We start from the raw sequence: 18,039 nt of genomic DNA, 5'->3' as shown, positions 1-18,039 counted from the left end.
TTGGAATCTTGTACACCCCTGTCTGCATTCTGGATCACACCGATCTTTGTGTGAAGTCAGCAGGTCCTGCATCTTCAGAGGGGCTGTGTGGAAGACTCCAATGCCATGCTTTTTGAGGATCAGATGCGTTGGATGTGATGAGAAGTGGTGCCTAAGTAGTGCAGGGTGATGGAACTATATAGGGGCCGTAAATAGTTGGCTTTGGGTATAGGAGACCCTATGGCCGGAAATGGTTCTTGGGTCTTGTGTCTTGACTTGGCTGGGCTGGTATCCGTTGCACTGCAGTGCTGTGGTGATGTGATGGAGTTCTTGAGGTAGGTGTTTATCGTCGCAGATGTTGTACGCTCTGCGGACGAGGGCTCGGTTAACGGAGGACTTGAAGGGTGGTGGAAAGAGTTGCTGAGCAGGTAACTGTCCGTGTGGGTGGGCTTGCAGTAGACACTGCGAGCAAGACTTCCATCTGGCTTTCTGGACACCTCAACGTCAAGAAATGAGATGTTGCCATCTCTTTCTTGTTCCATGTTGAACTGGATGCTGCCGTGAAACTTGTTGAGGTGTTCCAAGAAGAGCTGGAGGTTGTCTTGCCCGTGTTGCCAGACGACAAAGGTGTCATCCACGTACCGGAGCCAAACCTTGCGTTGGTCTGTTCAAATTCTTCCATGAACAAGTCCGCCGGAACCGGGGATATAGGAGATCCCATGGAGGTTCCAGCCAACTGTTCGAAGAATTTGTCCCGCCATCTGAAGCTGGATGAGTTGGCACATGTGAGGAGCAGTTCTCGAAGCTGGTCAGGGTGAGGTCGGTGCGGTCTTGGAGAGTAGTGTCAGCTTGAAGTCTGTCCTTGGCGATGGTGCAGGCGTCTGAGGTGGGAATGCTGGTGAAGAGGGAGACGACATCAAAGCTGACCATGACGTCGTCCGGCTGGAGGTTGAGGTCTTGGATGAAAGATTCCATGTCAATGTGGCAAAGTGTAGGGGTCTATATCGGCGAGACTGGCAGGGACCTCCCCACCAGACTCATGAACAAAAAGCCCATGGCAGGAAGGGAGACATCGAGAAATCTTCCATCGTCAAACACTCCCACACCGAGGACCACCAGATCAACTTGAGCCAAGCAGAACTACTCACTAGCATCGACTACTGGTACCCCCGGCGCATCAGAGAAGCCATCGAGATCATCAAGCATAAAACTGTTCCCCAAGACATCGGTTTCTACATCAGCATGAGCGACATCTGGCACCCCATCCTCAGGTCCAAGTCCGATGGGTCTCCTACACCCTAGGACAACTTAGGTTCAGTTCTCGCCTATGGTCACCTATACCCTTAGCCCCTTCCCCTTTGCCACCTTACTGTGGACTGACACGCTCCAGTGATCATCCAGCATCCCTCAGTCAACTTTCATCCTTCTCAGCTTCACCGTTTTCGAGCTTCACCATTTTGCATCCTTCTCACGCCTCACCGCACCCATCCTTATTACATCGCATCATCGTTAGAATCCCTCATTCTCCTGACAACGCGACGGGCAGAGCATACTGTTCAAAACATTGAGTCCCTCCGGTTCATTTCAGAACCACACACACTCATAAAAGAGATTTATTCACATGGTGCTACCGCAAACTAGTGTCTTAACATCAAAAAAAGGAAATGATCTAATTATCACGAAATACCTTACTGGATTGTTTGGGAATAGCAATCTCAAGCATCCTGTAAAATCATGGGCCCTGGTGTGCTGACATTCATTTTCAAGTGAAATTGTATTTTTTCTAACGCTGGTCGGCCGACCAGCGTTGGAGAAATCTGGCATTTTCAAATCCTGCTTGTATTTTTTCATATTTAGTTATTCCGCACTTTCTTTGCAATTGATTACACACCTGTGTAGGGGTACAAGCCTGCTAGACTGATTCTCTGACCTTACAATCCTCAAAGTCTTTAAATTGCTCCGTTTCATTTTACGTGGGGTCAGGGAACCGGACTATACAAGAACACGATTGGTTTTGTTGGTTTCTCCAGCATCTACAAACCCAAAACAAGTCAGTATAACAATATTTTCTACAACATACTCATCCTCCAAATCCATTTAATTCTGAAAATTGAAGCAACAGCAAATGTTGTTCATTCCCTTTTAACGTGAATATCGTGTACCGTGAAATCGGAGTGCTGCCCCGATATTTTGTATTACACAACTATCTGGGGTACCTGTGCGCTTTCCTATGGGGCATTTTGTTGATTTTTGTAGATTGTATACGCCGCTCTACAATCCTATTACCTTGATTCAAGTCGCCTGAAAAATGGGTACCCTGTACTATTGTGTAAATAAAATATTCCCAGGCGCCCACTGCCGTAAAAATACAAAAATACGCTTATACGGCTTTTGCCGTTGGGGACCAATTGCTCGCCAAGGGCCCCCTCCCCCCTTGACGACGGGAAATCCCCCCCCCCCACACACACACACACCCACACACACTTGCGCACCCAATATGAGTCGGTTACAATCGAGTGTTTATAGTTGGTAAAACTAACTGCCTACAAGAAACCAATACCCGAAAACAAAGAACACTTACCAGCCATAAACAGAAAAGACGACACAAATAAAACCAACCGCCAGGCACCAATTTAGCCACGGAACACTAGTGACTTTGTAACGCTTTGTTCAACGCGAGAACGAAATCTGTGAACCAACTTTACGTCCTTGGCGATACATCCTTGTTGCACTTTCACTTGCATCGTTCAACATTGTGAAATTAAAACTCGCTTTTTATATTATTTCGAAAGCGTGAACAACTCAATCACGCGACCACTACTCCCATATACAAGGATACACTTGTTGTACGAAACATCATTGTGAAGGACTCTGCTTGTATTGTTATCGTTCAGATGAACGAAACCAGGAAATGATTGGTACAATAATGAAGAACACAGATTTATGGTGGCTTTAAAGGGACATCGCACATATATATTGACGCCAATATTGACGCCAATATTCACGACATGGTCTCCATGTCGCAAATATTGACGCCAATATTGACGCCAATATTCACGACATGGAGCCAAGTCGCAAATATTGACGCCAATATTGACGCCAATATTCACGACATGGACCCAAGTCGCAAATATTGACGCCAATATTGACGCCAATATTCACGACATGGACCCAAGTCGCAAATTTTGACGCCAATATTGACGCCAATATTCACGACATGAACCAAAGTCGCAAATATTGACGCCAATATTGACGCCAATATTCACGACATGGTCTCCGAGGCGCAAATATTGACGCCAATATTGACGCCAATATTCACGACATGGTCTCCGAGGCGCAAATATTGACGCCAATATTGACGCCAATATTCACGACATGAACCAAAGTCGCAAATATTGACGCCAATATTGACGCCAATATTCACGACATGGTCTCCAAGTCGCAAATATTGACGCCAATATTGGCGTCAATATATATGTGCGATTTCCCTTTAAAGCCACCATACTGATTCTATCATGGGCATTCATAGGTAGCAGACCAGTAAATAAACTTCCATAGACCCCAATGGTAAATGCTCCCACTTCAAAAATTCGGGAAAAATACTCACAACTCTCCAAGGTGTTCGAGACACACACCAAATCAAAGCTTATTTCATCATCTTTCATTTTCTTTTCATTTTCGGGGGTCAACTGATGACTTTTAGGAGAAATTTCCATCTGAAGATGATCACCCCTGAAAATGGTCCTGAAGCCCATCGCCATTTTGAAAAACGATGCCTACACTCCATTGCAAAATAGAGCGCATTTAGGGTCCAAATTACATCGAAATTACACAGAACTGCAAGCTCCCAGTCCTGTGTACGGCTTCCACCCATAGTTTCTACAAACCCTCAAGTTCATGGCCCACAGCATGCTCAAATACCGAAGATTTTGAGGGCATGCAAATCGTGATTTGGCCGGCGCAGGCAATTTCGGACCGATTTACTGGTCTGCACCCTTTAATGCAACAATGCAAAAAAAGTAGTTGCGTTGACGTATCACAGGGGCGGATCTATAGCTTTCGGGAAACGATATGAGGTGGTGAGTGCTAGGTGGTCCGGGGCACCCCCGCCCCCGAAAAAAATGAAATATTCGATTCTTGCTCCTGCACTCTAAGGCAATTTGACATTCCCCCCCCCTCCCCCGTTCAGCCGTGAATTTATATCACACATGATGCGACACGAGGTATACATGTCCTTTTTGGGGAGTGGGGGTGATGTTTCCCTCTAAATGAAAAACAACATAGTCGGGGAGTTTACTTCAAAAGACCAAGAATTCGTTGATGACGTGTCGAGTTTAAATATTGTTCACAGAAGTGCAATCAATCGTGTATAAGCTGACGATAGTACTAGCAAAGTAATGAATATTAGTATAAAACGCAAGCTATCCCGCTTGCGTTCTTCCAGGGAAAAAAGCATGGAAAAGACCATTCGGTTTTGAACCTTACAACTTTTCACCACCCTCAAGACTGTCTTTTTATTCTCCGATTGTGTTGGCCATTATAAGGACATGTAAGGTAATTATTTTAATGCAGTCTAGATAATGCACCTTTGTGTCCCATCTAACCTTATGTGTGCCCTTTTGTTTATGTTCATGAGAATTTTCACATTCATGAGAATAACTGTGATGTCATTCTGGGCAGAAACCTCAATGTTACAGCTATTTTGTCTTTTCTTTGACGATTCGTCGTTGTGTAAGTACATGGCAGGAAGCTAATGAGCAAACCTTTCTCACAAAAGCTTTCAATGAGCAAATTTGGGTTCCCAATTTGAACAGAAAACCCTTGAACTGAACAGTGTCTGCACTTGAAATGACATAACGGCAACAACGCCCTCAGTGTTGTCCGGAAAACTATGGAAGATTTTAAATGTTCAAAATGCTCAATGTTTTTAAATTTGGATTTTTTCCCAAATTGTTTTTTACTCAACCACCCACCCCTATTTTCGATTTTTAAAAATGATTTGTCATTAAAGATTAAATACACATGCACATGAAGGCCTAGCATTGCAGGTAAATAAAGCCTATTTATACTCGGAAATACCCGGTCGCTATCCAAGATTGTCGACGAAATGAATTCGGCAAACTTCGGAAATTTTCGGAAAAAGGAGGCATTCCTCCCATTTTAGTTAGGTGACTTTTGTGTTCCTGTGGATGTTATGATGTTGGCTTATTTTTACTTCCTCCCTCCGGATCGCTTCAAATCCGCATTACCTCGGAAACATAGTTTTGCACTACATTCCCTCAAATCATGTTATATTTGCATACTTAAATTGCTTCTAGGAAAGTCTATACTAGTTAGTGGCTGTGTTATGTCAAAATTATGTTCTTGTTGCAGGTTTGGGTTAACTGCGGTATCCTGAAGGGCTGATTTAAGTTGTTGCCAGCATCTTGCTGCATCCTCCGTGTTCCACTCCAAGCATGTGATCTTGTCTAGGAGGACCCTCAGTGTGGTCGGCAAGGCGTCCACAGGTAGAGCGTCGAGCAGCACGAGTAGAAGACCAGTCGTGCCTCCAGGAAGGAGGTGGTGGGACTCGGCACTAGCGACTGGAACTCCGCCTAATGAGCCTTCCTCTAGCGTCCGTGTACACGTCATGTTTAACTCCAACATGCAGTGGCCACAGGTGATAAAGTCAGCGTCAAGGAGCACGATGACGACCCGGCTCGCATCAATGGCGGTAGCCACGTTGTCGAGCTGGTCCGCTCCGACCAGGAAATCTCTGAAGGACAGACACAGGCGGAAACCATCTTGCTCCCCTTCCATCTCCGGTATCATCTCATTGACGACAAACTCAGTCGCACTTTCGTGGTGGCAGACGTACGCGTCGTATCTGTATTCGGTCTCTTGGTGAGTGGCATGACGGGAAAGATTTCTGGAATCAAAACGTCTAAACAAACCCACCCATCTCCTCTTTAGTTTCTTATACATTATCCAGGTGCTTATCACACCAACTATGCTCAACACGACCGACACGGTGACAACGGGTACGACGATACGATATGGCGAAAAGGCATCCACGATATCGCCTCCCCCGTTTTTCTTGGTTGTATTGACGAGCGGCAATTCAGTAGGGATAGTTGTCGTATCTCCACTACAGTTTGACTCCAGGTAGGAGACAAGATCTGGTGACAACAGTTCAGCTCCTAAGAGATGTGGTGGGTTTTTACACGAATAGGTAGCGAAGTTGCTCCTGCTGCCGATGACTATCGACGATTGGTGCAGCCAGCGAACGAAGGGTAGCAGCTGGCACGTGCATAAGAAGGGGCTATCACTTCCAAGACTAAACACCTCAAGGGATGGCATGTTTCTCAGGGCCTCCACCCCCGCTGAATCAACCATCTCGATTCGATTACCTTGCAGATTCAGCTCAGTTAACCCTTGAAGGTCTCTCAGAACCCTGGCATCCAAAGTCTTAATTTCGTTGTGAGAGAGGTCCAAGTGTTTCAGACTCGGAAGATCAGTCAGTGCGGCGGGTATCTCTGTGAAACCGTTGTGGCTGAGTTGTAAATTTTCCAGGCGGGGAACGTCGTGGAGGACCAATCGAGGGAAGTCTTCGTCTTCCAGAAGCGCATGGGAGATTTGTAAGTGAACAAGAGCAGTCAAGTGGGAGAAGGAACAGTTCGGGAGGTGCTTAAGTGGTGTGTTGGTGATAGTGATTGTCTGGAGTGCCTCAAAAGAGTGAAAACGAGGAGGCAAAATAGCACCCCCCTTATTAGTCAATACATCAAAGATGTCTATTTTGATCAGTGACGTGCTTTGCTCACGTATCGCCTCAACGGGAAAACTTTCCAGACCCAATCCAGCAAAGTTTACACGCTGTAGTCGAAGTCCTCGAAATACGTCATTTGAAATCGGTGCCAGATTGTAAAATCTGTACAGTCCAAGGCAGCAGGGGGTCGAATTTGAGAAAGACGCGAATGTGCCTTCTGGTATGGAGACCAGCTGGTTGACAGGCACGTTGCTCCCTAGTTCCAGCTCGTAGTCCTCGGAAGGAAATTCTGTCACATTGGGGAAGTACGAGAAGAAGACGGGGCTGCTTATCTCGCAAGACGCAGAGAGGTAAGGTGGACCTAAGAAGTTGTGCACACATTTACAAACATGACACAGGTGAGTGGTTTGAGTACTCTGGATCACAAGACACTAGGTGGCGATTATAACCAAAGCTCGCAGAGGGAGAACACGGGTAAGGAGGAAGCATGCCATCTTTACGACTGAAACTTCTTGGAGTCTATCCTGTCTCAGGCTCTTGGCAAAGCGGTGGCATTTACGACGGAGTCAGCACTGAATTAAAGGTGCAATATACTCCACAGGTATGCAGACGATGAATGCCAGCGTTGAAAGCTTACTATCAATGGAATCCGTTTTCTCCTTGAAATCCAAGTGAAGTCACCAGATGAAATGTCTACAAATTGCTTACTATACTAATGAAGCCATGGCGAAACTTGCCGCGGATAAAATATGTCCAGTCACTTGTTTATCTCATGCAGCAACCTACCCACACAATCATGTGCTCATCACCTCAAAAATCTATATCGTTTAAGAACAGGCAAAATCAAAGCACACGATAAAGTGATGTTCATAATGAATCCTACACTGTTTTGTTTTGTTTTCTGTTGTAAAATGACGGTTACTAGCTGTGCACTTGCATATGGTAATACATATGTACTTTCATTTTGTATTTAGTTGTTAACTAACCGGAAGTGTGGTTGGTTATAGTGACTTGTGTTAACCATCCCGGTTATATAAATACATTACACCGGATTTTCCGGTTGGCTAGTCATTCTGACAATGTTATGCCAGTATACCACGCAGGAAATTGAAAGTTAGGTAAAAGTCCATTCAGACAGGTGCGGAAAAACATTTAAGTCATCATCATTTTGCAACTAGGTTTTCCCAACCACATTTTTAAAAAACCAAGGATTTGTTCTAAGCTCATAAATTTGCTGTAATTGTATTTATGTTTTGAGATAAATATCGTGGCATATCTTATCAGACACAATTATCACACACCTCACATGTTCTGTGTGCATTTAGAGTTCAATAATTCGCTTTTAAACAGTGGCGCCCCCAGGATTATTTTTAAGAAGTTTGAATTTTTTCACCAAAAATATTACCTCAAATTGTTCGCAGCAGATTTTTTTTTTTTTTGAGGGGGGGATGGGAGGGGAGACGGACTATTTTGGTGGCGCCTCGACTCGAAATTAGGCCACATATCACCACAGTCAAATCGCCAGGACTGAAAAATTGCCCCCCCAAAAAAAAAGCCCCCCGGGCGCCCCCCCCCCCCCGCCCACCCTAGGTGCGCCGCTGCTTTTTTTTTCTAAGAGGCGGAATAAGTGGAGTTGAAATTAAACACCTTTTCGCGGAATGTCCGTCTCATGAGCCAATGAATTAAAAAAGGAACCATGACAGCAGCGCGTGGCGGCGAAATGGTTTTCAAACTGGGGGGAGGGGAGGGGGCATCACCAAAAATGAGACACTTGTTTAGTAAAAGGCATCTTCCGTCGGTGCATAGGGGTATATTCAGCATTTTTTTGGGGGGGGGGGGGGGAGGGAGGGTGCACATCCGCGCTGAACTGTCGACGCGTTTTTTGTTTCTTTCACCGGACACTTTGCCGCAGTAAAATGAAAAAGGGGAGGGGGTTGGGGTGGCTGCGGGCTGGTACCATATTCCAAAATAGGGGGCGCTCTTCAAACCGGTCATTATGCAAACTACGCATTATGTGCCCATCATTAGGCGAATTGAACTGTAAGCGTTGGTTTTCACTTCCTCGTTCATATCAGACCTTGAGTTACTGAAAACAAATTATCCGAAATTTTGGGGCCAGTTTTGTTTTCTTCGCAAGGGGCCACATAATGCTTGAGGTGCTCCGCAAGGGGAGCACTTGGGTTAATGGGAGGGCCGAGGCAATGCCTCCCTGCCCCCCCCCCCCCCCGCCCACTCACCCCCCCCCCCCCCCCGGTTCTGCCCCTGCATGACAGTTCACCGTCCATAATAGTCCCCCACGCCCCCCCCCCCCCCCACGTTCTTCCCGGCGGGGAATTATGAGATATTTGATGAAATCCCGTCCTTCCCGATTGATAATAGTTTCTGCGACAATTTGAGCAAGTTTTGAGGGAGCACTAACGAAGTTTTATAATTAATAGAAAAGGCACTTTTGACCCTCCGTAGATTAAGCGACCCATCCCTTGTCTGGCATCCTGTGCCCCATTTGACGATACTGCTATTCACTTTATAAAAACATAAAACATATTGTAGAGGGGCCAGTCTAATTTTCACCGCGTCAAAAAGGCACTGGGCAGTCCGTGCAGACGACATTTGAAGGTAAAAGATATCCTTGCTTGATTGCCATGGATCCCGTTCAGCCTAACCCCGACCCCACAGGCCAAAGTCAGGTAAGGTAATACGTGTAGCCGTCTGCAAGCTGGGTGACAAGCCCTATAATTTAAACACTTTTGATAATGCATGTTGCTGTTGGTCTACGGTCGAGTTCTTCTTGGCAACTGATTTTATTTGAAGTGGCTATTGTTACGGCCCCTGCTTTCAATCTCAAAACCGAAACCGAATCGATCCGTATGGAAGTGTAGATAGGACATGGTTAAAATAAAACTAATTCGTACGTACGAATTACTAACCGTACGTACGAAATACTAATTCGTACGTACGAATTACTAAATCGTACGTACGAATTACTAAAACCGTACGTACGATCGCACGTACGAATTACTCAGTAGCATAGCCACGGGAGGGGGGCATGGGGGCAGTGGCGTAGCCAGGAATTTTTCAGTGGGGGGGGGGGGGGGGGGGGGGCGCTAGGGCGCTGGAACATTAATGGGGGTGTCATGTAGATCAATGATATTTTTTTTTAGAAACTCAAAATCTCAGTGGGGGGCGACTGGGGGGCGACAAGGTTTCATGGCCCCCCCCCCCCCCCCGGCTACGCCACTGCGACAGGTCCCCCATGAAACCTTGTCGCCCCCCCCAAGTCGCCCCCCCCCCCCTGAGATTTTGAGTTTCTAAAAAAATTATTGATTTACATGACGCCCCGACCCACCTGAAATGTTCCACCCCCCCCCCCCCACCCCCCCCCCCCCCCCCCCCCCCCCCCCCCCCCCACCCCCCCCCCCCCGGCAGCCCCCCCCCCCCCCCCCCCCCCCCCCCCCCCCCCTCCCCCCCCCCCCCCCCCCCCCCCCCCCCCCCCCCCCCCCCCCCCCCCCCCCCCCAACTGAAAAACTCCTGGCTACGCCACTGGAATTATTAAACCGTACGTACGAATTACTAAATCGTATGTACGAATTACTAAACCGTACGTACGAATTACTAAATCGTACGTACGAATTACTAAATCGTACGTACGAAGTACTAAATCGTACGTACGAATTAATAAATCGTACGTACGAATTACTAATTATTTCGTACGTACAGTTTTTAATTCGTGCGTACGGTTTATTAATTCGTACATACGGTTTAGTAGTTCGTACGTACGGCTTAGTAATTCGTACGTACGGTTTAGTAATTCGTACGCATGAATTAGTCATTTGTACGTACGGTTTGGTAATTCGTACGTACGAATTAGATTTATTTTTACCATGTCCTATCTACACTTCCATAGATCCGACTGAAGTGATAGAAAACTGACTGACCCGTAGTCGGTTTCAGGTCGGGTTGATTTCGGTTTTGGGTCGGTTTGCAAAGCATTAGTGGGGTTGCTAATCACTGGTCTGCAAGCTCTTCGGACTGCCAAGTAAAACCATACGCATGCGAAATGCAACGGCAGCAGAATATTCATAAAAAGGCATGTATCACTTCAAGTACAAGCGGTAAGACCTTCAAATAAATACATGAAAACGGAAAATACATTCACAGAAAAGACAGATCAAGATTTGTCAGGGCAAAAAAATACTAAATCTCAAAAAATGTCCACTGCGCATGTTCAGAGCAGTGCTGCTAATTCCAACAAGAGTGAAAACAATCGGGAGGGAACCGGTGCACAGTCAAATATACACTGCCTATCCAACATGTTGCTTCATGCTTTGTCACAGGAAATTATAGATCACAGAAATCTGGAACATATTACAAAAATGTAGCAAACCTAAACTCATGTCATACAGTTTTGTGTATTCTCGCACGATCACTGCATTAATTATGTTTTGTTTTCAAAACAATCGTGTTTGTAATTCCAACTTGTTGGCCTACTCTCTTTCAGAACAAGACGGAGGATCCATTCCGGTTTAGAGTGCTGTTGGAACCCAAAGGATTCCTCAGGATTATTGAATTTGTGAGTGGATGACAAACCCCTTCAGTGATTTACCAAGAACCTTCCTCACTCTTGCAAAATCCAACACCATATGGATAACTCAATGCCCATACTGTTGGACTCTGATTCCAGTGGTACGCCTGACCCCATGTGAAGTATAATCAGTTTACTAGTGCAGTACTCACTCCAACAGATTCCAACGAAACGGGCAAATGGATTTTGTATGGTTGGGGTGTGGTTAAGCTTATATTTAGACTGTAGTCAGTTATGCCAAACCGAATTGTTCCTAAGATTTTGAATTAAGTTTGACGGTTAAAACAGAATCACCTCCTAATGCAAAAGTTGTCAAAAGTTCCACAAATACAGTTTTTTGGAACACAGGCAAGTTATTAAACCAATTGTTGCCTGTTGTGATGGGTCCGTGGTGTTTAGTACACCCGAGGGGGAAAATGTTCGCCTCAGGTGCCATTTATTTGCCTTTGAGGGCGTACAAAACCCATGGATCCCAATCATAGCAGGCAACAATTGTTTTGTTACACCACGGTAATAGATTCCAAGCGTCTGAAATTGTGGGTTTCCTCCAGTTGCTGCGCAGTAATCATGGAAGTATCCGAATATTCACACATAATGTTTTTTCAATGCACGGGAACATAAGTCACTTTACCTCGTCCCAGAATAGACCAATCTATTAATCCTTGCTTGCAAACTGACAACATTTTTTTTTCTTTGTTTGTTTACAGGTGTTAGCTGTGCTTACATTTGCTACCACAGCAGGTTACCAGAGCAGCGTTATATACAAAATCACCTGCTCGGGCAATTACGTCTTTGATTTGAAATACAACTTTAGTTACCCATTCAAGTAAGTTGTCCAATAGGACTGAAGATTATTCTAGAAGACAAAAAGGCTATTTTTTGTAAAAAAAAAATATTGTTGCTAAAAAACAATTAGAAAATCATCAGAAACATTTGTCAATATATATTTTGTCTTACCTTATGGTGACATCAGTCAGACATATTTTGTTCCTCTCATGAAGGGCAACGGTACAAGGTGAGGATCAATGTCAGCATCGACGACCCGGAGCTGGTTTAGGCATACTTGTTTAAAACCAGCCAAGCTAATATTATTTCCTTTTTAAAAACATACATATATTCTTCAGTTATATGTATATCCGTCCCACTGGGATATAATTCAACAGAAAAGTTGTGAGCAAGGGCGTTAGGAGGGGGGGGGGGGGAGAGGAGTAAAGGGGTGCTTCCCCTCCCCCCCCCCCCCCCCCCCCCCCCCCCCCCGAAAACAAAGCAAAACAAACAAAGAGTTTCGGCAATTGCCAAAACAGCCATAAAAACAAGCGCACAGTGTTTATTTCAGGGTTGGGGGTGGGCAAATGTCCCTACCCATCCTCGAAAAAATTGTAAATCAAGAAAATGCCGGAAAAGTACAGGGATATTTGGGGAAAATGTGCTTTGCCCCCCTCTAGAAAAAAATCCTGGCAACGCCCATGGTTGTAAGTCTTACTAAGCCATCCAGTTTGCGTCGATGAATGTATACACACAAAGGTTTTGCAGTATTCAGAAAGAATGACGGATAAACAAGCAATGAGCCAGGCCGAAAAAAACAAATCAGTCTGCGACCCGCTCGCAGGGAGCAAGGCCGGAAATATCAGGGTGTGCTCTCCACAGATGACGGCCTGAACCCGTCTGGCGTTGAGGTGCATGAAAAACAATCCTGTGCCTTTGTCTGATCAATGTCACAATAATCCCGGCGGGAACTGGTTGAAGAGAAGGAACAAATGTGTAAACATATTTGAGAATTGAAAGAAATTCTGTATTAAAACAATTAAGGTTGTTTCCAATGACGAGAGAATACACGACTTGAAATGCAGTTTCCTTTACCATTTTGTTCCACTTGTTTGTTGACAGTTTGCTCAAGTTTGGAGACGCGTGCGCGCCGGTCAATTCAACGGTCGATGCCTACCCGGGTGGGAAAGCATCGTTCTTCGTAGCCATTGGTGTCCTGGCCATGCTGTACTGCATCGTGACCCTGATCTGGTACGTCTTCTTGGAGGTTAAGTTCATCAAGTTGGACCTCGTCCCCGCCGCGGTAAGTATAAGTTTGACTTCTTGCCAATCTGGTCCCAATGTCATGTTGCTGGTAAACAGACAATATGGCTTAACAAGTTTACGCGCTAAGCATGATTCAGGTGGGGGCCAGTCACAAGGGAAATGCATTTCATGAATGTTTGGCTGGTGACCTTTTTTTTTGCTAAGCCAGTATGCCAGTTTTCTGGCCATTGCCGGAATCCGGACTTTTCATGTTTTGGGAAAGAAAATTCTGGCATTCAATCCCTTCGCAGGCCATAAAATAAATGTTTGTGTTGTGTGCACGGAGGGGAAAAAAAATGTCGTCATCTAGCCAATAGAAAAACTTGTTTTGCGTTGTTTGATAGTTGTCATGAGCCAATTAGAAAATTGGTTACACGCTACGTGTTGTCAATGTGCTGGACTTGAACCAGGTACGAGTGCGCTCGATCAAGCATAAGTTTTCAGCATAGACTCAATGCACTCACATTGTGTGGTGAACGACAGTTTAAAAGCCAAGTGTACTCACTTGCGAATCTTGGATCAATGCGCCTGCGTGCACTGCTTCACAATTGTCGCCATGTACACTACTAGAGTAACGCACGAATATGTATTGTAGGTCCATTGTCGACATTCATAACATGTGTGTGGTACTGGTATTGCGGAGATTGTGTTGTTACAGGCCCTGTTTCTCTAAGAGAACAAAAATCCATTTGTAGGTTATTGGACTTAATCCAAAAGGGATGCCGTAGATAGAGGACAGGGCTTTGAATTTCTGAGGGAAAGTTTGCGGTTAAATGATGAGGAAGATGACAAAACGCAACACGAAAATAAAGATGGAGAGCACCGCGATGCACCCTGAATGCAATCGATTCGTATGGCACCAGCCGTTAACCACGTTAGAAAATTGCTGTTCAAAAGTACAAGAAACTATGTCATTAAAATTAAGAGAAGTCTGAGGTTGGTTGAAGAGGAGGTTGAAAAAGAAGGTTGAAAAAATTTACTCTTATTTGAGCAGAACTAAAGAGAGGACGTTACTACACAATCGAGTATTGCGACGTATGAATGGTGGATTGCGATCGTGGCAAGTTTTTCCGGCCTTGGAGCAAAAACCCACTGGCATCCCTGTGCTAAGCAAACATTGTCTGTGCTAAGCACAGTTGTGTGCCAAACAGCTCCATGTCTTTGGTCCTATGGCATTCCAGCAATGCACTGTCACTGGCTACCCTCTTGCTTTGGTATTGGATGATCTGCAAATATACAGGGTGGCCCTAAAAAAAAACAGACCGGGGGGTACTTCCACTACCCTGAGGCTCACAATTGTTTTTTCAAATGATTTCAGAAGTTCGAATGTTTTTACAAAATGTTGCCAACATTTTTGGCTGCGGAATTATTTTTTTTTGGGGGGGGGGACTATTTTGACATTGGTTGCACCATTTACATCCCTATTATACTACTCGAAAATAGGCCACATACAAATTATCATGGTCAAATCATGGGACTAAAAAAAATTTGAGCCCCCCCCCCAAAAAAAAAATTGACAACCTCTTCGGGGCCCTCCGAGCCCAGCCCCCCCCCCCCCCTCCCCTTGGGTACGTCACTGCCCTGAGACTCAAACAAACTATACCATTGGGGAATTCTGTTAAAAGGAAAGTGATTCAAAGATCGCACGATTCGGTCCAGTAGTTTTTGTTCTAGAGCCTATTTTGTGAAACAAAGTCAGGAGTCACTTTGTCCCGATGAATTACTAAACTGCGCCCACGAATTTGACTTAATTGGGTAGAGGGGTTAACTGTTATGTATTAATACCCACATAAAGGATCTGTGCTTCACAAAATAGGCTCTGCAGCAGAAACTACTGAACAAAATCGGGAGATCTTGGTGTCATATTCTTCTAAAAGATTCTCTATCCGTTGGTACAGGTGGTTTGAGTCTAAAGGTAGTGGAAGTATGCTGTTCCGTTTTTATTTGGCCACCCTGTATACATGTACCTAACTCTGATATTCTACCTAGGGAACAACAGAAGTTCACAAAGGCATGTTTTTGCAAAGTAAAGATTTGGGAAAGGCACAAGTGAACTTGGTTTCCTTTCTCAGTGGAAGCACCTTGTGTTTCATTTTTTTAATTTTAACACAGTTTGATTATGTTGGGTGTTTTTTTCTTCTACCAACGTAGGACTTGGTCCTGACTGCAGCCTTTGCGTTGTTTTTCTTCCTGGCATCTTGTGCCTGGGCCTCTGGCGTCGATACCGTCAAGTACTGGACGACCTACGAGAACTTCATTGAAAAGTTCTACAAAAGTATCTGCAACAATCCTATGAACAAATGCGTTGGAGTGACTCCCGCCAACTATGCTTCCTTAAACGCCTCCATTGTAAGTAACCAACATGTGTTATTTCCTCTGTGGTTCTCTGTTCGACTTCTAACATCTTCAAATAAACCACACTAGCATGGTTCACATTTAATCAGTTTTAGCATGAATAATGAAAAACCTGATCAAAGCAAGATTGATAACCTGTTAAACCTGTTTTGTTCCTGCATCATCATCAAAAAGCAGCTAATGTGATAGCTGCATTGCAAGAGCCTGAAATTTGACACAAAAATTCCTTGGATAAAATTGAGCCATCACATAAAAGAGTGACAAGTTCTTCTACCTAAATTGAATGCACTTATAGTACAAATTTTAACTGAACACATCTGATAGCTGGTTATTTTGGACAGTTATCGTGAATAATTTGGGCTGAATTTTATAGTTCTGCTATTCTGTGCTTTCGGCTCTACACAGATATTCTTTTAACTCTGTAAGCACAGAATTTTTTTGTAAGAGGATGTACACGTTTATAACATAGAATTTGCGTTGGGGTGACAAAAAATCAATGTTGGGTTTTGCCCTTCACTAACATAGTTTATTAACACTGTTTACTCATTGTTGTCTTGAGTGATTGTGAGAAAAAAATTACCTGGATGGGACTCGAACCCACAACCTCCTGCTAAATAGTGCATATGTCTTACCACATGTTCACAAGTGGACAAGCCAAATTCCTTACTAAATTGTGAAATATACAAACTATTCATGTAACATTTTCTGTGGTCAGGTGGTAGCAGGTTTTTTTTGCTAGCCTTTCGCCAAGGCCATCGTGGCTTAGAGCGGCGGAGCTACGAAGACCCGAAGCGACTGGAGCAAAGATTAAATCAGCACGCACGAGTGGCAAAGCCACGAGGCCTTTTCCAACTTGATTTTGTTGAATTATTCGTAGTTTTTATGCAAATAAGAAGAGTGCTGAAGGTTAACCAATCATAACACGGGTTGTGCCTAGTCGCTTCCATTTTTAAAAGAAGGGTGAGTAAGGAAAACATAAGAGCAAATAGCTGTAAGTTCAGATAAAAAATAGTTAATACACTCGCATAATTTCTTGAAATACTTTTATAAGTACAATTAAGATAAGTTAATATAAGAACAATTACGCGGTCACAGTCTCGTGGAAAAGTAGACTTGCATTTTTTGTTTTTAAATTTTGTGCAAGCATCTGGGCGCGTTGACGCGTCTGGGTAGTAGCCACGTGCGCACTTAAAGGCTGATGATTGGCTGGAATTTGCTACCCTATTGGGGTAGCGAAAATCAAGATTATAAAAAAAACATAAGAATTTCTTGACAAGTTGGAAAAGGCCCTCGTGGCTTCGCTTGTGTGGTCTCCCGCTCCAGTCACTTTGCGCCTTTGCCGCTTTGTATAATGCGGGCAAGTTAAGCCACAATGGCCTTGGTGAAAGGCTAGTTTTTTGCTTACTGCAGAGCTATGTAAATCGGCCGGTAAAACAGTATGTCTGACCATAATTACACCCTGTGTGTTTATCATAGGCAATATCTTATTTTGAAAACTGTATTTATGTTGATTTACACGTTGAACTTTTGACAAATGCAATTCAAGAAGGCGTTAAATCCTTATTTATTGAGGGATGGTTCCTCCAAATGTTTATCCCCTGACAGATCTTTGGCTTCTTGAACTTCTTGGTCTGGTTGGGCAACTGCTGGTTTGTCTTAAAGGAGACGGTCTGGTTCAAGAACAGGCAGGAGCAACAACAGCAGGAAAGTCCCGAGAAGGTTCCTGCCAACGATGTCTAGATCTCTGAGGACTGCCCCCTTGCAGTTGCAGTTTTGTAGTCAAGTCCATCACGTGTCCATCACAAGTCCATCAAAACTCCATTACAAGTCCTTCACAAATCTTCACAGGTCCATCACAAGTCCATCACAAGTCCATCACAAGTCCATCACAAGTCCTCACAAGTCCTCACAAGTCCTCACAAGTCCTCACAAGTCCTCACAAGTCCTCACAAGTCCATCACAAGTCCATCACAAGTCCGGCACAATTCCTCACAAGTCCACACAAGTCCAACAAAACGCTGTTGTTGTTTTTTTTAGTCAAGTCCATCACAAATCAAGTCATTTCACAAGTAAATAAGTCAAGTCACAAGTCTGGTCAAAATTAACAATAAGTGAACATCAACAAAGGAATGCCCTTGTCACAGTTCATGTGACTTGAAACTTGACTTGAGACTGGATGACTGGTGATGGGTTTGTGATGAGGACTTGAGGTGGACTGAATTACACAACATGGCCTCCCGCTTCCTTTGCATACCTGATGTGTACAATATTTTGCAAAGAGGGTGTACATTAAAGCTGTGTTTCTCGT

General features: G+C 44.4%; 2 protein-coding genes across 2 annotated transcripts; one reads left to right on the top strand and one right to left on the bottom strand.

Annotated features, from left to right (window-relative positions):
* Positions 1-609: 609 nt before the first annotated feature.
* LOC119736479 (toll-like receptor 2 type-1) lies at positions 610-9,009 on the bottom strand. Its single transcript, XM_038210495.1, has 3 exons — positions 9,003-9,009; positions 5,310-7,085; positions 610-935 (listed from the first exon to the last, which is right to left on the bottom strand). Exons 1-3 carry the CDS (start codon positions 9,007-9,009, stop codon positions 610-612), a joined length of 2,109 nt encoding a protein of 702 aa, XP_038066423.1.
* A 250-nt stretch (positions 9,010-9,259) lies between these two features.
* On the top strand, positions 9,260-17,580 carry LOC119738715 (synaptophysin-like). Its single transcript, XM_038213652.1, has 6 exons — positions 9,260-9,411; positions 11,223-11,294; positions 12,014-12,132; positions 13,194-13,374; positions 15,528-15,725; positions 17,337-17,580. Exons 1-6 carry the CDS (start codon positions 9,367-9,369, stop codon positions 17,469-17,471), a joined length of 750 nt encoding a protein of 249 aa, XP_038069580.1. The 5' UTR covers positions 9,260-9,366; the 3' UTR covers positions 17,472-17,580.
* The last annotated feature ends 459 nt before the right edge of the window (positions 17,581-18,039 follow it).

This window comes from Patiria miniata, unplaced genomic scaffold (assembly GCF_015706575.1).
Source record: "Patiria miniata isolate m_02_andy unplaced genomic scaffold, ASM1570657v1 HiC_scaffold_3, whole genome shotgun sequence".
Classification (NCBI taxonomy): Eukaryota; Metazoa; Echinodermata; class Asteroidea; order Valvatida; family Asterinidae; genus Patiria; species Patiria miniata.
This window is presented reverse-complemented; position numbering and strand designations above follow the sequence as displayed.